Source organism: Limanda limanda, chromosome 7 (assembly GCF_963576545.1).
Source record: "Limanda limanda chromosome 7, fLimLim1.1, whole genome shotgun sequence".
NCBI lineage: Eukaryota > Metazoa > Chordata > Actinopteri > Pleuronectiformes > Pleuronectidae > Limanda > Limanda limanda.
Window position 1 is genome coordinate 17,266,713 of NC_083642.1, and position 16,554 is coordinate 17,283,266.

Below are 16,554 nucleotides of genomic sequence, written 5' to 3' on the forward strand. Positions count from 1 at the left end.
ACCACGGATATAAGCGTAGGAAATCCTGCCATAAACCTGACTGAGTTTCGATCTCAGATAATCACCTTCGAAGAGAGGTCTGTGATACACTAGATTCAAGCCCAAAAAATGTATAAAATAAAAATTTGAAATTTACTAAATATTTTGTTGATGTGTTCAGCTACAGCCATTGTACTTCTGTCCGTCCTGGGAGAGGGAGCCCTTACATGTGGCTCTCTGAGGTTGTCGCGTTCTTTTTCCCACCTGTTCATGGTTTTTTAAAATTTAGATTTCTTCTCTGGCTGAGTTTTAAAGAAAGAGTATGTTGCACCTTGTTAAGCCCTATGAGACAAAATGTGATTTTTGAATATGGGTTTCTAAATGTTTGTGCAATTGTGATGTACAGTAATTACATTTAGATTTATCTATTCGAGGCATATTACTTCTTAACAAAAAGGAGGGGAGGGAAAATCTTTTCTGGAAAGCATTGTGTTGCACAGGCCTTGCCTCACTCTCGAAGCTCACAGTCGCAGTTGGTAACACAGAGTAACTGATCATTAATATTCAGAATGGGCTTACATTACATATGCTCTGCTGGCAGGACAAGTATGGCGCAATATAACGATAGTCCTCAAAAGCCTCTGCGTTCTGAGAAAGTATTTTAGTATGCAGATGTGCATGCTGGGTAGAAACCGAGCAGTGTGAGGTGCTGCTTGGTAGGTTTTTTACCCAGACCTGGGAGGGTTTTTTGTCTTTCTTTAAACAGCAGGTATCAGCTTTGTGAGAGAGCAATGAGGCCAGGGGGAAGTCATTCCCATTGCGAGTTCATCTGGAGTTAACCACCCACCCCCCCCTTTCCATTCCCCCTGAGGTTCTGAATGGCCTGAGGCATGGGCTGGTACTCATGTTAAAGATGGCGCTGCGTGAGTGGCAGCCTGTTACAGCAGCTCTCACTTTTCGTACCTCTTTTAGTGTGTAAATAGTGTTTTTAGTGTATTTTTGTTGTTGTTTTTTTTTACTACATTGACACTTTAAGCAAGTGCGCAGCTATGGATGTTCACATTTTAACATTCGTAGTTTGCTCCTTGCTGTTTTCGGCACTTTTTGGTGTGGCTGTGGGAAACTCACTCGACCACGGCTCCCCATTCAACCACGGCTCCATTGTTTACACCCGGGATCAGCTGTTGGGCCTGCGCCACACACCCCTTCTCTGCGTGGAGCGGCCGGAGATCCCCGAGGAGTTACGGAGGAGGAGAAGAGGATGCAGAGCGGGAGTGAAGCGCAGGGAGCGGAAAAGACGGTTTAAACCATGTTTACCGTCTGTCATCATGGGGAATGTAAGATCTCTCCCAAACAAGATGGAAGAGTTGACGGCGCTGACCCGACTGCAGAGGGAATACAGGGAATGCAGCCTCATGTGCTTCACAGAGACGTGGCTGACTGAACTTTCTCCGGACTCACACGTAAATCTGGACGGCTTCCAACTCGTACGAGCGGACCGAAATGCAACGGAGTGCGGTAAGAAGAAAGGAGGTGGGATCGCTGTGTTGGTTAACGATAGATGGTGCCACCCGGCACACACCAGCGTGAAGGAGATGCTCTGCACCAGAGATTTGGAGCTGTTAGCGGTCAGCATGCGGCCATACTATCTCCCGAGGGAGTTTTCACATGTTATTGTTGTGACTGCGTACATCCCCCCCTCGGCGGTCGCTGCTGTAGCTTCAGATCGGATCCACACAGTTATCTCGCATCTTCAAAGCCAGCACCCCCAAGCCCTCCTCCTCATCTCCGGTGACTTCAACCATGCCCCTCTGTCCTCTGCTCTTCCCACCTTCACCCAGTACGTGAACTGCCACACTAGAGACAATAAAACTTTGGACCTAATGTATGCAAACATCAAGGATGCATACACCTCATCCCCCCTCCCCCCGCTTGGTCGCTCGGATCACAACCTCGTTCACCTCGTCACGGACTACACCCCTGTGGTGAATAAACAACGACCTGTGAAGAGGACTGTTAAGGAGTGGTCCGAGGAGACCAGTGCCAGGCTCAGAGACTGCTTCGAGACTACAGACTGGGAGGCACTCTGCAGCCCCCATGGCACTGACATTGACAGCATGACCCACTGCATTACGGATTATATTAACTTCTGCGAGGAGAACACTGTGCCCTCCAAGCTGGTACGGTGTTTTCCCAACAACAAACCCTGGGTGACCCCCGAGATAAAGGCCCTGCTGAACGAGAAGAAGAGGGTCTTCAGATCGGGGGACAAAGAGGAGCTGCGCAGAGTCCAGAAGGAACTCCGGCTGATGATCAGGAAGGGGAAGGACAGCTACAGGAAGAAACTGGAGAAGCGGCTGGAGCAGAACAACGCCAGGGACGTTTGGAGAGGGCTGCAGACCATTGCAGGCCACGGAAAAGGTGTGGGAAGACAACAACCCAGCGGGGACAAGGACTGGGCAGATGAACTGAATCTGTTCTTCAATAGATTTGATTCCCCCCCCCTGCCCCCTCTTCACACCTCTCCTGGCCAGCCCCCCCTCCCCCCCCTCCCCTCCTCAGCCTGCCACCTTCGACACCTGACCCCCACCAGCCAACCCCCACCCCATATCCAGATCATCATCCCCCCTTGAGACTCTCACCACTCCTCACCCCCACACCCCCACCACAGTCATCCTCCACCCCCCTCTCTATAACAGATGATCAGGTGAGAAGCCAACTCAAGAAGATCAAGGCAAGGAAGGCCCCGGGCCCGGATGGTGTCAGCCCAAGACTGCTCAAGGACTGTGCTGACCAGCTCTGTGGTGTGATCAGGCATTTGTTCAACCTAAGCTTGAGCCTGGAGAAAGTCCCAGCCCTGTGGAAGACCTCCTGTGTGGTCCCGGTGCCGAAGACGCCGCGCCCCAAGGAGCCTAACCACTTCAGGCCAGTTGCCCTGACTTCTCACCTGATGAAGACGATGGAGAGGATTATCCTGAGACACCTACGACTGCTGGTGGGCACACAGCTGGACCCCCTGCAGTTTGCTTACCAGCCTGGGATTGGGGTGGATGACTCAGTTACCTACCTGCTGCACAGATCCCTGCTACACCTGGAGGACAGCAGGAACACTGTGAGGGTCATGTTTTTTGACTTCTCAAGTGCATTCAACACCATCCAGCCTTCACTGCTCAAAGTGAAGATGGAGAACGTGGGAGTGGACCAACACCTGGCTGCATGGACAACGGATTACCTCACCAAGAGACCACAGTATGTGAGGCTCCATCACTGTGTGTCTGACGTGGTGCTCTGCAGCACAGGTGCCCCTCAGGGTACGGTGCTCTCCCCTTTCCTCTTCACCCTCTACACCTCCGACTTCACCCACAACACCACCCACTGCCACATCCAGAAGTTCTCAGATGACACAGCCATCGTTGGATGTGTTCCTGAGGGGAATGACCTGGAGTACAGGGCGGTCATCACAGACTTCGTCAGCTGGAGTGAGCTCAACCAGCTTCAGCTGAACACCAGCAAGACGAAGGAGATGATCGTGAACTTCCGGAAAAAAGCATCCAACTTAACACCAGTGAACATCCAGGGATTGGACATAGAGGTGGTGGAGAACTACAAATTCCTGGGTGTTCACCTCAACAACAAACTGGACTGGTCTGATAACTCACATGCCCTCTATAAGAAGGGCCAGAGCCGCCTCCACCTGCTGAGGAGGCTGAGGTCCTTCGGAGTGTGCAGGGCTCTCCTCAGGACTTTTTATGACTCTGTGGTGGCTTCAGCAATCTTCTACGCTGTGGTCTGCTGGAGGGGGGGTAGCACGGACAGAGACAGGAGCAGGCTCAACAGACTGATAAGAAGAGCGAGCTCTGTCCTGGACTGTCCTCTGGACTCCATTGAGGAAGTGGGGGACAGAAGGATGTTAGCCAAGCTGGCGTCCATCATGGGCAACACCTCTCACCCCCTACATGACAATGTGGGGTCCCTGAGCAGCTCCTTCAGCAGCAGACTGTTACACCCACGGTGTAAGAAGGAGAGGTTCCGCAGGTCCTTCATCCCGGCTGCAGTCAGGCTCTACAACACCAGCACCACCTGATAATGTTGTAGTCCCTGTCTATTATTTATCTCCACTCAACCTCTCACCATAGCTGTATTTGTATTTTTATTTTTCTTATTTATTTTTTATTTTTTTACTCAGATCACTACTATGCACAATAATATTCAACACTTTACATCTATATTTATATCATGGTCACTTATAATGGTTACATTGCAATATTTATATTTTCCTTTATACTATCTTGTAGTATTATTTATATTATGGTCACTTACTTTTTAATTATTTTTTCTGTATCATGGTCACTACTGTTGCAATATTACTTATAATACTTTTGTTTTCATTACAATAACACTTACATCACTCCACTTTCTCCCCAGTACCTGCTTTTGCACAGTGTCTGTTTTGCAGGTTGTTTTTTGTTTTTGTTTTCTGTATATTTTTACTCTCATTATGTGTAGTTTAGTAGTGTATATATTTTGATCTTTCTTTTTTATTGTTGCTTCGGCACTGTTATTTAAATTCTGTTTTTCTCTTTTTTGCTGTAACAAGTGAATTTCCCCGTTGTGTGGATAAATAAAGAAATCTAATCTAATCTAATCTAATCTACAGCATGTGTGTTTGTGTGAATAAGTGAGTGAGAGAGAGAGAGAGAGAGAGAGAGAGAGAGAGAGAGAGAGAGAGAGAGAGAGAGAGAGAGAGAGAGAGAGAGCGAGGAAGCAAAGAGAAGAGAGAGATGTGGATGTAGTTTGCCCCACACAGATACAGCTAACCTTCACGCTGTAAGCTGCTCCCAGCACAGCATCAGGAGTCTTCAGACAGAAGGGCTTTCACCACGGCTATATTTACAAAGATGCATTTCCAGGACTTATCCATTTTCTTTCAATGACCCAAAGGAGGAGAGTGAATGTCTTTACAATTAACACAAAATATAAAAAAAGGCACTGAAATATGTCAAGGAAGAAAAATAAGCACGAGGAAGGGGGATAAAGACCCAGCTGTTATGTCAGCTGTACATATTTTCTCTACTGCACTTGCACTAACCATACACATAAATCATTTGATGCAAAATATTAATTTTTCTCTCTTGCGGTGAAATGTTTCAAAAATAATTGGCAGCAGTGCAATCACCGAAACATCTGTAGTCGGCGTCGAAGGGGCTACAATTTATCAGCAGTGGACTAGAAATGTAAACAGAGCCAGTAAGATTGCTGTTAAGGCTCCAACCAGCAATCAAATATTTTGTGCTGTGAGAATAATTCATAATCCTTGCAGAGAAATCATCCACGGCGAGGTGAATGGGTTTCCACCATACTAGAATAGTAATGCACAAGTTGTTAAGATTCGACTCAATCTTCAGGACTTCTTTATAGTTAAGTGGTGGGATCAGAATGCAAAGTGTTCAGAAATCGCTCACTTCATACTGGTTAATCAGAAGAAATTATTCAACCAAGCTGGGTTTTCATTTTGCCACTTCTGTAACTTTGCATGGCAGTATCCATGAAGGAGCACACTGTACTACTAGAAAGCTGTAAACCATTATATAGTAATTTCGTGTTTTTCAAGTCCTTCTAAATACAGTGGTAGAGATAAAAATTATTAATTTTGTCCAAAAAAAACGACTTTGGACGATAATTGTTACACTGACAGATAAATATGCAAAAATCTGTTGAAATGTATTTATAAATATATGAGTATTGTTATAAGAGAGACTGAAGAAATGACAACATGCACTTTTAAAAAGACACAGCCTGCAGTCACCACAAGTAAATGCTTTCGAGACAAAGCTCACTATCTTAGACCCACCCCTGTTGATTTAAAGCAGGTTCATAGTGAGTGAAAATACATTGCTGCTTCTGGCCAACATTATAATCTTCCATAACTGCTTCTACTTTGCGCTGTATCCCCATGTGCATATCCCAGAGATGACTGGAGTTTCAAATATTGACTTACCTCACTGATTCTTCAGAACACAGCAAAGGCTTGAATCCTTAAGCAAAGATTTTACTGCATCTTTGAAGTTCTGTGTATACAGTGATGGGGATAACACTCCCCAGTGAGTCCTTCTCTATTGCAGGATGTATTTTCACTTCCTGGGGGAATGAAAAATCATCCAATTTAAATCTGTTTGCCGAGTAGGGTTAATTATAGCCCCATAATAATTAATCTGCACCATGTATTATTTATTGTAAACACAACACATCAATTATAAAGTAATTTATAGTTTGGTATATTTTGACAGGGTACATCCTGTAGCCCGGAGCAGTGGTGGGAGCCACTCTGGCATATTTCAGTGTTACTGTCTCCTGATGCTGCGGTTATGAATTTCACAACATCCATCCGAGCAAATGAAATAAAATGAGATTTAGGACTTTTTCAAATGTCTCGTCAGGCTTTATGCTAGATCTTTGAAGTAATAGTGTCATGGTGTGGTGAACAGGTGGAATCAAGAGCAGGATGCAGGTCTCAAGTGAAAACAATAAACTTATTTTAATCCAGGTAAAGGTTCTTGAAGTAAAAGCAAGGTCCAAAAATCAAAGTCAAAATATTAAATACACAGAGAAACATTAGGAAAAATAAAAAGTACTGGTGCGTGTACACACACACACACACACACAATAATTATGGAGCAGGACAAACTGACAAAGACAAAGGGAATCACAGAGACTAGAATACACAAGGGAGGCAGGGATTACTGAACACAGGTGAAACACATTGAGAACAGGTGACACACAAGGAGCAAGAATTTAAAATAAAACAGGAATTGTAGAACTGAACCAAACAGAACACAATGCAAAGATAAGGGAAACAAGTTAAATGTCCATAAATAAATAAAAAAAGGCAACAACAGAAAATCAGATCCTTTTTCAATTGTACCTAGTAGCAACAGCAGAATCATGACAAATATCTACAATACACAAGAATCCATTCCACACGCTGCTCTGTCACAAAATGAAAACCACTAATGGCCAAATTAGGCTCTTTGTTCCTATGGTTGGAAACATTATGGTACACTTTTTTACTATGATGAATGTTTCCATTAGTACGCACTGTACAGCAGCTGGTAAATGACAAATAACCTTCTAGCCAATCTGGAGGAGGAAAAGGTAGGGATATTACTACAATTAGATGACAAATAGCCTTCTCACACGCAGTATATGTTCCCAGGTTTATGGAGACATTCAATATAGAGAGCAACAACAGAAAAATAGCTTTAATTGGTCTTTCCCACATAAGGAGTTGGATCTGATCAATTTCTGTGTTTCCCCCAGTGAACATGGCATTGGATACCATCAATAAAACGGGTATTAATTTCAGCTGCACTATAGCTGGAGAACGATGCGACAGGAGTTTCATCCCTCGCCGTACAAACTATGTCACTGGTATTTAAGTAGTTTAATTAACAAGTTGCACAGCATAGCTCATCCCTAGTCCAAGCATTTCTGTTTTATTTAAGTGTGACTGTATTATCCGTAAAGTTCTTCTCACCACATCTACAGTACAGAGATCATAAGAAAGTTGTATATGAAAAATGAAAAATCTCTTTTAAAAATATTCCTTTTCTCCTATTTTCTTGGTGTAACGTTAAATTATTAATACGTTTTTGGGGGCAGTTTACATGTTTCTGTTTTTCAAGGATTCCTGAGAAAACAAATCCGGCAAACATGTACATACTGATGTGGTTGAATGATCGAAACAACCCCAACCTTCCCCTCTAGACTGGAGAAACATTTGCTGCCCCTGAACGAGAGACCTTAAAGGTGTACCTTATCGGCCTGAACAGAGGGGAAAGATGCTTTAAAACGCAAGATTGGCTTTTTTTTATTTGATGCATAAAACCCTGAGCTGAAACGAATGGATTTGGGACCTCACAAAAGACTGATACCTCCCCCACAGCCAACTCCCCATGTGCCTGTTTATTCATGCTGAGGTAAGCTGGAGGAATTCATTTGCTGTCAGCTAGTATTGAATTTGAGATTAGTTTTTATTTCAACCTCCAAAACAGCTCCGTCTGCCTTCCACTCGGGCCTCGACGCCGAGTCTTGTGTTGTCTGAGGAGCCTTCGAAAAAATGGCTGCAAATATCACCATCTGGCAGCAGGTGACAAATAAGAGGGGAGTCGGACTCTTTTTATTAAATATCGTTTCATAATGACCTCCATCTGTGTCCTGCAGCATTGTGCAGTCTACTTCCTGTGAGGACTCTGGACCGGTGCACTTCTCTGATAGAGCACTTTTTCATTTTTTTTAAACTTTCTGTGCTCTATGGGTGCGTGGGGTTGTAACTCCAATCAGATTTCCACTCCATGTTTTTTTAACTGATTTCTTCACTGCTGCTTAGATCATCAGTAATTGTCAGTTATTGTCTTTCATTACCAAGTTCCGCACTGTGCATTGGTCAATTCAAATATTTAAAAGAAAGACAAAACAACTGGAAAAAAATTGCCAATCTCTCCATGTCTGTGTGGCACTGTTGTTGTAGTGTGTACCCCCTCAGTGTTTGATTACCAGAAAGCAAGTGAGAAAAATCTGGTTTCCCTCCTGCACTTTTCATTCACTCCTGCTTGGGCAACGATAGAGTTTCAGAGAGTTTGCATCAGTTCGAACGGAGCCCGCGGGCACAGCCCCTGGAGCGCAATCCCTTCTCATTATTCTGACACACCATTATAACAGTTGCCATGGCGCTGCCAAAAGTCAGGTCACTTGAGTGCCGCCATAAACGAGAGTTATGGCTGCAGCCAAATATTGGTGTTGATTATTTCCCATTAATTGAATATTGAGCACCGAAGTCGTCCAATCCATTTAGGGTCTGATTAAGAACCTAATACGAGGCGTCCTTGTGGTTACATTTCAGGTTAAGCAATATTTTCTGTTCTCTTGTTTGTGCTTTAAGTGTTATATCAGCATGATAAGTTAAACAAGCACTGTGAACCACTCAGTAAAACTGTGCTATATATACAGTACGATTTAGCACCTTCCAAGATGAGAAAGAGGTAAACAAATTCAATACACCTCCATGAAATGTTCTCATTGCACTCCAGTTTTTGAACTTATTTTCTGTGGTATGGTGTGACATTGGAGCTTAATGAATTTTATCTATTTAAGAGTATTGCAGTGTAGTTGCAATCCAAGATAACCAATTGCCTCAAACGTTTTCTCTAGGAATGGGGGATATGGCCCGAAATTATTTCAACACGAACCTTTTCATATGATTCAATATTGATAGTTCTCCCTTTAAATGTGACACTATTTTGAAGTTTGAAGACTGATTTTTCATCCAGAGTGAAGATTGTGGTTTTAAACTATATAGCGATATTAAGCCTTTGTCGTTTTGCTACTGATGAAATTTATATTGCAATGTTTAATGATACTCTCTTAACGCCCTGCCCTAGTTTTTTGCAGTTCTTTTTTATTATTATGCGGGTGTATAAATTACACAGGTTAATACACCTTGATTAATTTTAAACTTTTGTTTCTGACCTCTAAACTGCTCAGAGACAGTTAATTAATAAATAACGGGCTGGTTTAGTTTTTTGGGCGTGAATTGCCATCATTTAAGAAGAAAATATGCGGAATGGAAATGTTCGTGACCTGAAATTATTTATCCAAGGTGATGTGATTAATATCATGTTTACTGCAGGCAAGCTTGTGTACAAGTGAGAGGGTTTGGGTTTGAATATACAAGAAAAGCCTTCGGATAATCAATCATCTCTCAACAGCGCTTCAGAGGACACGCTTCATCTAACGGAGATTATAATTAGGCGGTCTTTTTATTCTGTGTAACGTTCTGAGAAGTGTATCCTTGTGGAGAGGAACAATTAGTGTACAAGGTCCCTTGTCAAACATTCACACCCTCTCAGATAATTATTTTGGGTCTTGAGGATAAGCCTGCCCTCCCTGGGTTTAAGACACTTGAAAGGGCTACCTGCCTCTCATACAATTATCCAAGTTATCGTGGCTACGGTATCTTCCCACTATTGTACCATTTCAGAAATGCAAATGTGCTCTGACGAATCCAAGTGAATTCCCCTTTCATCACGGGAAGAAATGTTTATTCCAGTGAAGTGTTAACGGCCCCATGGGTCACTGTGGGCTTTGCCTGCACAACAAACTGCTGCCTGTGTCTTTGTTCTGTGAAGAAAAGAATCCAACAAAAGCTATAATGTTGTGCAAGGAATTTTGAGTTCTGGTAAAAATGTATGATATGCTGTATGTATTTTAAATTCAGACACTCTATAAAGAAGTATTATTGCTGTGGCTCAGGGTGTAGAGCGGACATCCTCGGTGGGTTGATTCCTGTTTCCCCCTGTCCGAATGCTGAAGTGTCCTTGGGCAAAATACTGAACTATGATAAAGTGTTTTGTGTGGTAATCAAGACTAGAAAAGCTCAACATAAATACAGACCATTGACCATTTACTGTTGATAATGACAATCATAGTCCACGCTGCATATATGCATAGTGAATTACAGTGTAATTCAAAGCAATTTACAGGCAGCGCTGGTGATTTCTTGTAACAGATGGCATTATAAATAATGATGGGTAGTTGGGATGAAATTTGAAATAAAAGCAATTTTTGTCCCTTTATCTCTGAACAAAAACCTGATCGATGACAAGACACAAAAACACAAACCAACCTGCCTCTCAAGCATTTTGAAAATTACTTGACAAATTATAGTTTTTTTTTTGTTTATGATTCACAAAGGAGACCATTTTAATGTGTGAAACGAGAGGATCATTCATTATGAGAACCTATTACTCTCAGTCTTTGTTGTGTGAGTGCGAGACATCCCTTGGGAAAGTGGTGATAAGTTTGAAGGGATTAGATAAAATAGTGCTGATGCGTGGCAACAGTGCAGCGTGCCTCTGACAAGTCTCTACACTCAGATGTTACACTGTAAACCCGAATGCCCAACTTAATCAACTGGATTAAGTAGTGGAAACTTAAAATCTGTTTAAAAGTTGTACTTACTTAAACATATTGAGTACCAAAACGATAGTCTCATTTTAGTGTATGTGTAACTGATAATTTTTGATTTACGTGAACTCTTTTTGTAGATTGTGTAAGCACTACTTAAAATTTTAAATGTGCAGAGACTCATATATCTACAGTTTCCAAGATACATTTTTTACTCCAAGTGTAAGCTGAGATCTATGATCTCTCTAGCTTTAAAAAAAAATGTTTGAGGATCATATTGATTATTTTTGCAATTTCTGTTAAAACAGGCTCAATGTACAAGCTTACATGCACACAAAGAAATACTGTTTTGCAGCTGTATCTATTCAATGCATAATTTCCACCTAAATATCTATTCAAATATACAGCATCTGTTCAATACACAATATATAGCTTCTCCGTTCCACAATATGTTCTGCAGAGGAGCTGCTACTGCATGTTGGTATCCCCCCCCCCCTCCCGGCGTACGTATCCCGAATATTTTTTTCCGCCGCCGCCACGCACCCCCCCCCTCCCCCGCCCCCCCCCTGACGACCAGCCCGGCGGCGGCAGCGGCAAAAAAACCCGTAGTGTCCTGCCATTTCGTTAAGCACATAAATCGCCATTTATTCAGGGAGATGCATCAGGTGCACCAGCAGCCCTGCTGAACAACTGCCACCGGCAGCGGACTTGCGGCCACACACCTCTGCGCCCGCGACGCATATCCGGTCTGCGGCGCATCCGCAGACAGTGTTTCCCGATCGTCACGGGAATATTTACAGAAAGTATTAGTGCATTTTAAGAAATAAACAGTCCCACGGTACGGTGTAAATTTATCTAATAAATATTACCAAACTAGAAAATCGTCTCCACAGGAAGTAGCTACACTTTACTTTGAAGTTCAAGGTTCATTTCCTGTTCCGACCGTTAGGCTTCCGTTTGAGCGGGCTTTGACCGGAAAGTTAATCTGTAGAAGGCGCGCATCGAACTGGTACCGAGAGATCGTGTTCCCCACCGTGACGGACAGAGAACGACAGAGAATACCTGCAGACCCGTCTTGTGTGCTCCTGGTTATCAGTCATCAGCGCCAAAGGATATAATTGTAAGTATTCAATTTGCAGTTAAGAATTTGAGCCACACATTACACAATGACAATTTCTATGTATAACAGTAGTCCTATCTACTAAGCTAGCAAGAAATTATGTGATGTAAAGTGTTGATGATGCATGGCAGTGTGTTATTTTTTTAGTGTGTTCATTAAGGAAACTCTAATTTCAACATCCAGGTAAACCAATCTGTGTTGGAGCATGCTCATCCTCCTGGGCAAGCCAACACCGAATCTTATCCTACCCCACTTGTATATCATCTTGTTAGTTAAGTTAAGAGGTTAAATGTATGTAACTCATTTTATAATTGTGTGACTGCAACAACCAAAATGCTCGATCTGGCAGTGTTTTTCTGTAAAATTGTGGGGAAAGCAGGGAGGGGGGGGAGGGGGGGGGGTCCTTGTTTGATGCTCAGGACACACTGCCTATGCATGTCCACACACAGAGAGCACTGCTGCTGTTGGGCTGATACTCTCAGCCCTGTCTTTCTACATTAAGTTTGCATTTTTACTATTACTTGACGTGACAAATGGAATAAAATTATTAAATTTTGTGTTTTCAGGTAGCTGCTCCTAATATGACTTGGAACTGTAAGTTGTGTTCAGCTTATTTCACCACCTGGACACAATTATTTAAACATTGTAGACTGAGGCACAGCCACTTTTCAAGAGTAAGCCCACTACCATGCCTCTATGATGATTGCATGTGCACATTTCTAACACTAGGTGCACTGGGAACTGCTGCTGTTGACTCCAAAGAGGTTCCTACAAGTGAGACAGAATTGAGACTACTCATTGGTAAGTAGCTATATTAACAATACCTTTTTTAAATACAAAAATGTGTGCATCAATCAGTGCGTAATCCCTCAATGTTTTTTCATTTTTTTAGTGCAATGGCAGCTGAAGCTCCAGAAATGATCCTCCGCGTCATTGAGGCAGATCGTGTTATAAAATTAAAACTCAGCTCCCGGCCTAGCTCTGTGGACGAACTAATCAACATTTTGAAACACAAACTAGAATTGGACAATGACTTTACCTTACACTATGAAGATCCAGACTTTGATGGAAAACTTACTTCCCTAGTTGACATTAACGAGTTGCCACAAAAAGCTGTTCTCCATATTTCACTTTCACATGATTCCAGTTCTGTTGCATCAACTGATACACTCTCAGATGTGTCATCCCCAGAACGTCTAAGCAGATGGCCTTCAGGTCCTTTTCCGATTCCCACATTTTCATTTGTTGTTGAGCTAATGCTTAGAGAAGGCAATAAGGAATTTGAGAAAAATGGAACCCCTCTTCGGCTGGCTAGGGACCAAAAGCATGTTATTCTGGAGCAACTTGCTTCTTCTATATATGGTTTTAAAGCTTACCCATGTGATAAAGAGTTAGCTAGGGCAGCTGAAGCTCTTGTGGCCAAACATCCGTGTTTAAAGGAAGCAGGATCTGTTAGTGGATGGAATGGCTGGAAAAACAGCATCAAGTTTAAAATGGGCAATTACAGGACCAAGATGAGAAAGGTCGGCTGTCTAGAGGTCACAGTAAATGCTGGAAAAAGAAGCCGAACAAACCCTGACAATGAACCTTCACACACTAACATCAAAAGACCCAAGCGGGAAGAAGTTAACTTTCTGCCGAACTTTCCCCAAGGAGAAGATCCCTCAAGTCTTGAACATTTGAGGGAAGTTATTGTTGAAGAAGTAAAGAAGACTGAGAGAAACCTTCCTCTTATTAGTAAGATGATGCAGACCACATTTGCCTTGCGGCGACAGACCATAGTGATGTCCTGCCCACCAGTCAAACAGCTCTTGGACCTGTGGCCTGCTCTTCGCATGCAGTCTGAGGTAATATGGATTGATTTTTTCACCTGTTCTGCTTTGCCAATAATGTCTTAATCTTAATATGTTCCATTTGGTGGCAAATTATTCTATGTGTTGTTTTGCATTATAATCAACTATTCATCATTACTGTGCTGTGTGTACTGCCCCTTTTCCTCTTCTAAATTGTAGGTGTTTGCAGAATTCCAGCGGATAACCAACCAGAACCTGCCTAACACATTCTACGCCGAAATTGATCGCCACACTCCTCGTTTGATGGCTTTATTCCGACAAAAGGCTTCTAGAACTGGAAAGAATGCAGATGCTTTAGCCGGAAATTTCAAAATCCATGATGAACAGGTGATTATATAGATCCCAAATTAACTCTTTATGTTATGCCGGTAATAGGTTCCATGATCAACATTTTTTCACAACATTCATTTTAATCTCCATAGGTATTACATGATATCCACTCAAGGCGTACGACTGTTCTCCATGCCCTTCCTGTGTATCTGCGTGAAGATACCTCTGGATTTTTCCAAACATGTGTGGTAAGTCTAATTATATAAATATCAGGCCCATTGTATATTAACCATTCATATTTAAATTTTTGTTTATATATATTTATAAAACAACACATTTGTCAAAATTTCTATTGACATGCCAAAGGGTTTTGCTTGCCACACCCTTATTGCCCATGGTGTTTCAGTGGATGTAATTAGTATATAATCTCTCTGTCTCAAATTCTTTCAGGATGGTTTGGATGAGCCAGATATTGGGGATGCCTCAGTTGCTCTACTTACAACCATCAGCGACAATTCAATGAGTCGAGTTCACTACCAACCAGAGAAAATCTCAGTTGTCCTAGAGGGTGATGTGGTGGCCACCCTCCCAAGACTCGCTGATGCCTTTCTGGTAATGTTCGGCCTTACCTATGCACTACATCTCAGCTATCCCAAAGGACTGACCAACACCTTCGAATTCACTCAGAAAATTTTACTTGGTCTGGAAGAATGTAAATTGTCACCCAGACTGCAGTCTTTGAAGAATGACTTGATGGGACATGTGTAGAACTGGAAGATCTGAAAAGAAATAAGGGAATCATCTGGCTCATTTAGTTAAGAGCCTGATCCATAACATAATAATGTTACTGTCTGTGTTAACTGTTGTTCAGCTGTTAATGTTCAAATTGCTGCTCTATAAGTTGTCAAGCACTTGTTGCTACCTCACTGGTTGGCATCCAGATGGCACAGCGTGTGCATATGCAATTTTTGTGTTTACTTTAATTGTTAATTCTTCGTTTTGATTTGAAATATTTTTGTCCCAGTCTGTGATGAAAATGCAGAGCATGAACGAAAACATGCTGACGCCTTCTTGGTTACTTTTGGCCTCATCTATGCACCCCACATTTCAGATATTCCAAATAATTGACCAAGACATTTGAGTTCACTCTGACTCTGGAGTCTCACTGTTAAGAGCAACATGATAAGTTAATTGTCTGTGTTGATTGTACTGTTCTACTGTTGATGTTCAAATTGCTGCTGTACTCTAGGCTTTCAGCCACCCTGCACAAATTACACACTGCCTTTGTAATTTTATATTTTAAAGTGAAACATTGCCATTTTTAGGTTGATGTTGACGCAGTATTTATGGTTAATGTTATCCATTCAAGCAATAATTTCCTCAGTGCTGTTATATTGTTCAAGAAAAAAGGAAACGTTAGGTCTTTCGACCACAGAGCTATGTAGGCTATGCTCATGTCGACGACATCACTGATACAGGAACAACAGATTTAGCAGTTAGGGCGATATGGCACACACTGAGGAATTTATGGCTATGTTTACCATCACCACTGATTGGAAATGCAGTGGCAATGTTTCCTTTTAACATTGTTGTGAAATGGGTTGTATTAAGAGTTATGGTAGATTTAAACCTAAAGTATGTTCCACATTGCCTTTGCACATCTTGATAGTTTCAGAGATATGAAGAGCTGCTGCCTTACATGTAAACTAAAAGGTTTACAAAAATGGCTCCAATTGTGCCTTTGTAATTGTTGTTTTTATGTAAATGGGTCTTGTTTGGTTTTAAATATTCATTTTGTTGCAGTCTTTGCAAGACAACCTGTGAATAGAAAAAAGCCAAACTTTGATGTTTGATATTTTACAAGTTGGTAGTACTAGTAGTTTTTTGATTTTCGTGTTTTGATTTGTACTAAATGGAAACATTGGAAAATAAACTAATAAACATTGAGTTTATTGAACACAAAAATACTTGGGTGTCTATACTTTAAACTATTCAGTTCCATTAACTTATTGCAATGAGCAATACAAATTTATATTTTTGAGTTAATGTTACTGAAAACATTTGAGTTTGCTTATGGTTATTTTTAAGTAAATGTTACTGAAAATATTTGATTTAGCTTAATCAGTAATTTTGTTTAACTGTAATCAAAAAGTATGTGTACCTTCAACTTCAAATATTCAAGCTCCCATTAACTCAAACTTTTGAGTTTATGAACTCAAAAAAATTGTGGCAATTGATTGCCTCAATTTTTTTGAGTACTGCTTACTTATTCGGGCTTTCAGTGTAGCATTAAAATTGTATGAAGGTTAACAGCTGATTATGCAGTACCTCTGGGATCTGGCAAGTTTCTCTTTTTACGACTAATGTAAA

General features: G+C 41.8%; 1 protein-coding gene across 1 annotated transcript in view; it reads left to right on the forward strand.

The window, feature by feature from the left end:
* The first annotated feature begins 13,803 nt into the window (after window positions 1–13,803).
* Window positions 13,804–16,554, forward strand: part of cntn3a.1 (contactin 3a, tandem duplicate 1) — a 60,515-nt gene continuing 57,764 nt past the window's right edge. Inside the window, exons 1-4 of the mRNA XM_061074627.1 lie at window positions 13,804–13,908; window positions 14,074–14,241; window positions 14,635–14,796; window positions 15,056–15,113. Coding sequence (XP_060930610.1) covers window positions 13,804–13,908; window positions 14,074–14,241; window positions 14,635–14,796; window positions 15,056–15,113 — 493 coding nt within the window. The remainder of the gene's footprint in view (window positions 13,909–14,073; window positions 14,242–14,634; window positions 14,797–15,055; window positions 15,114–16,554) is intronic.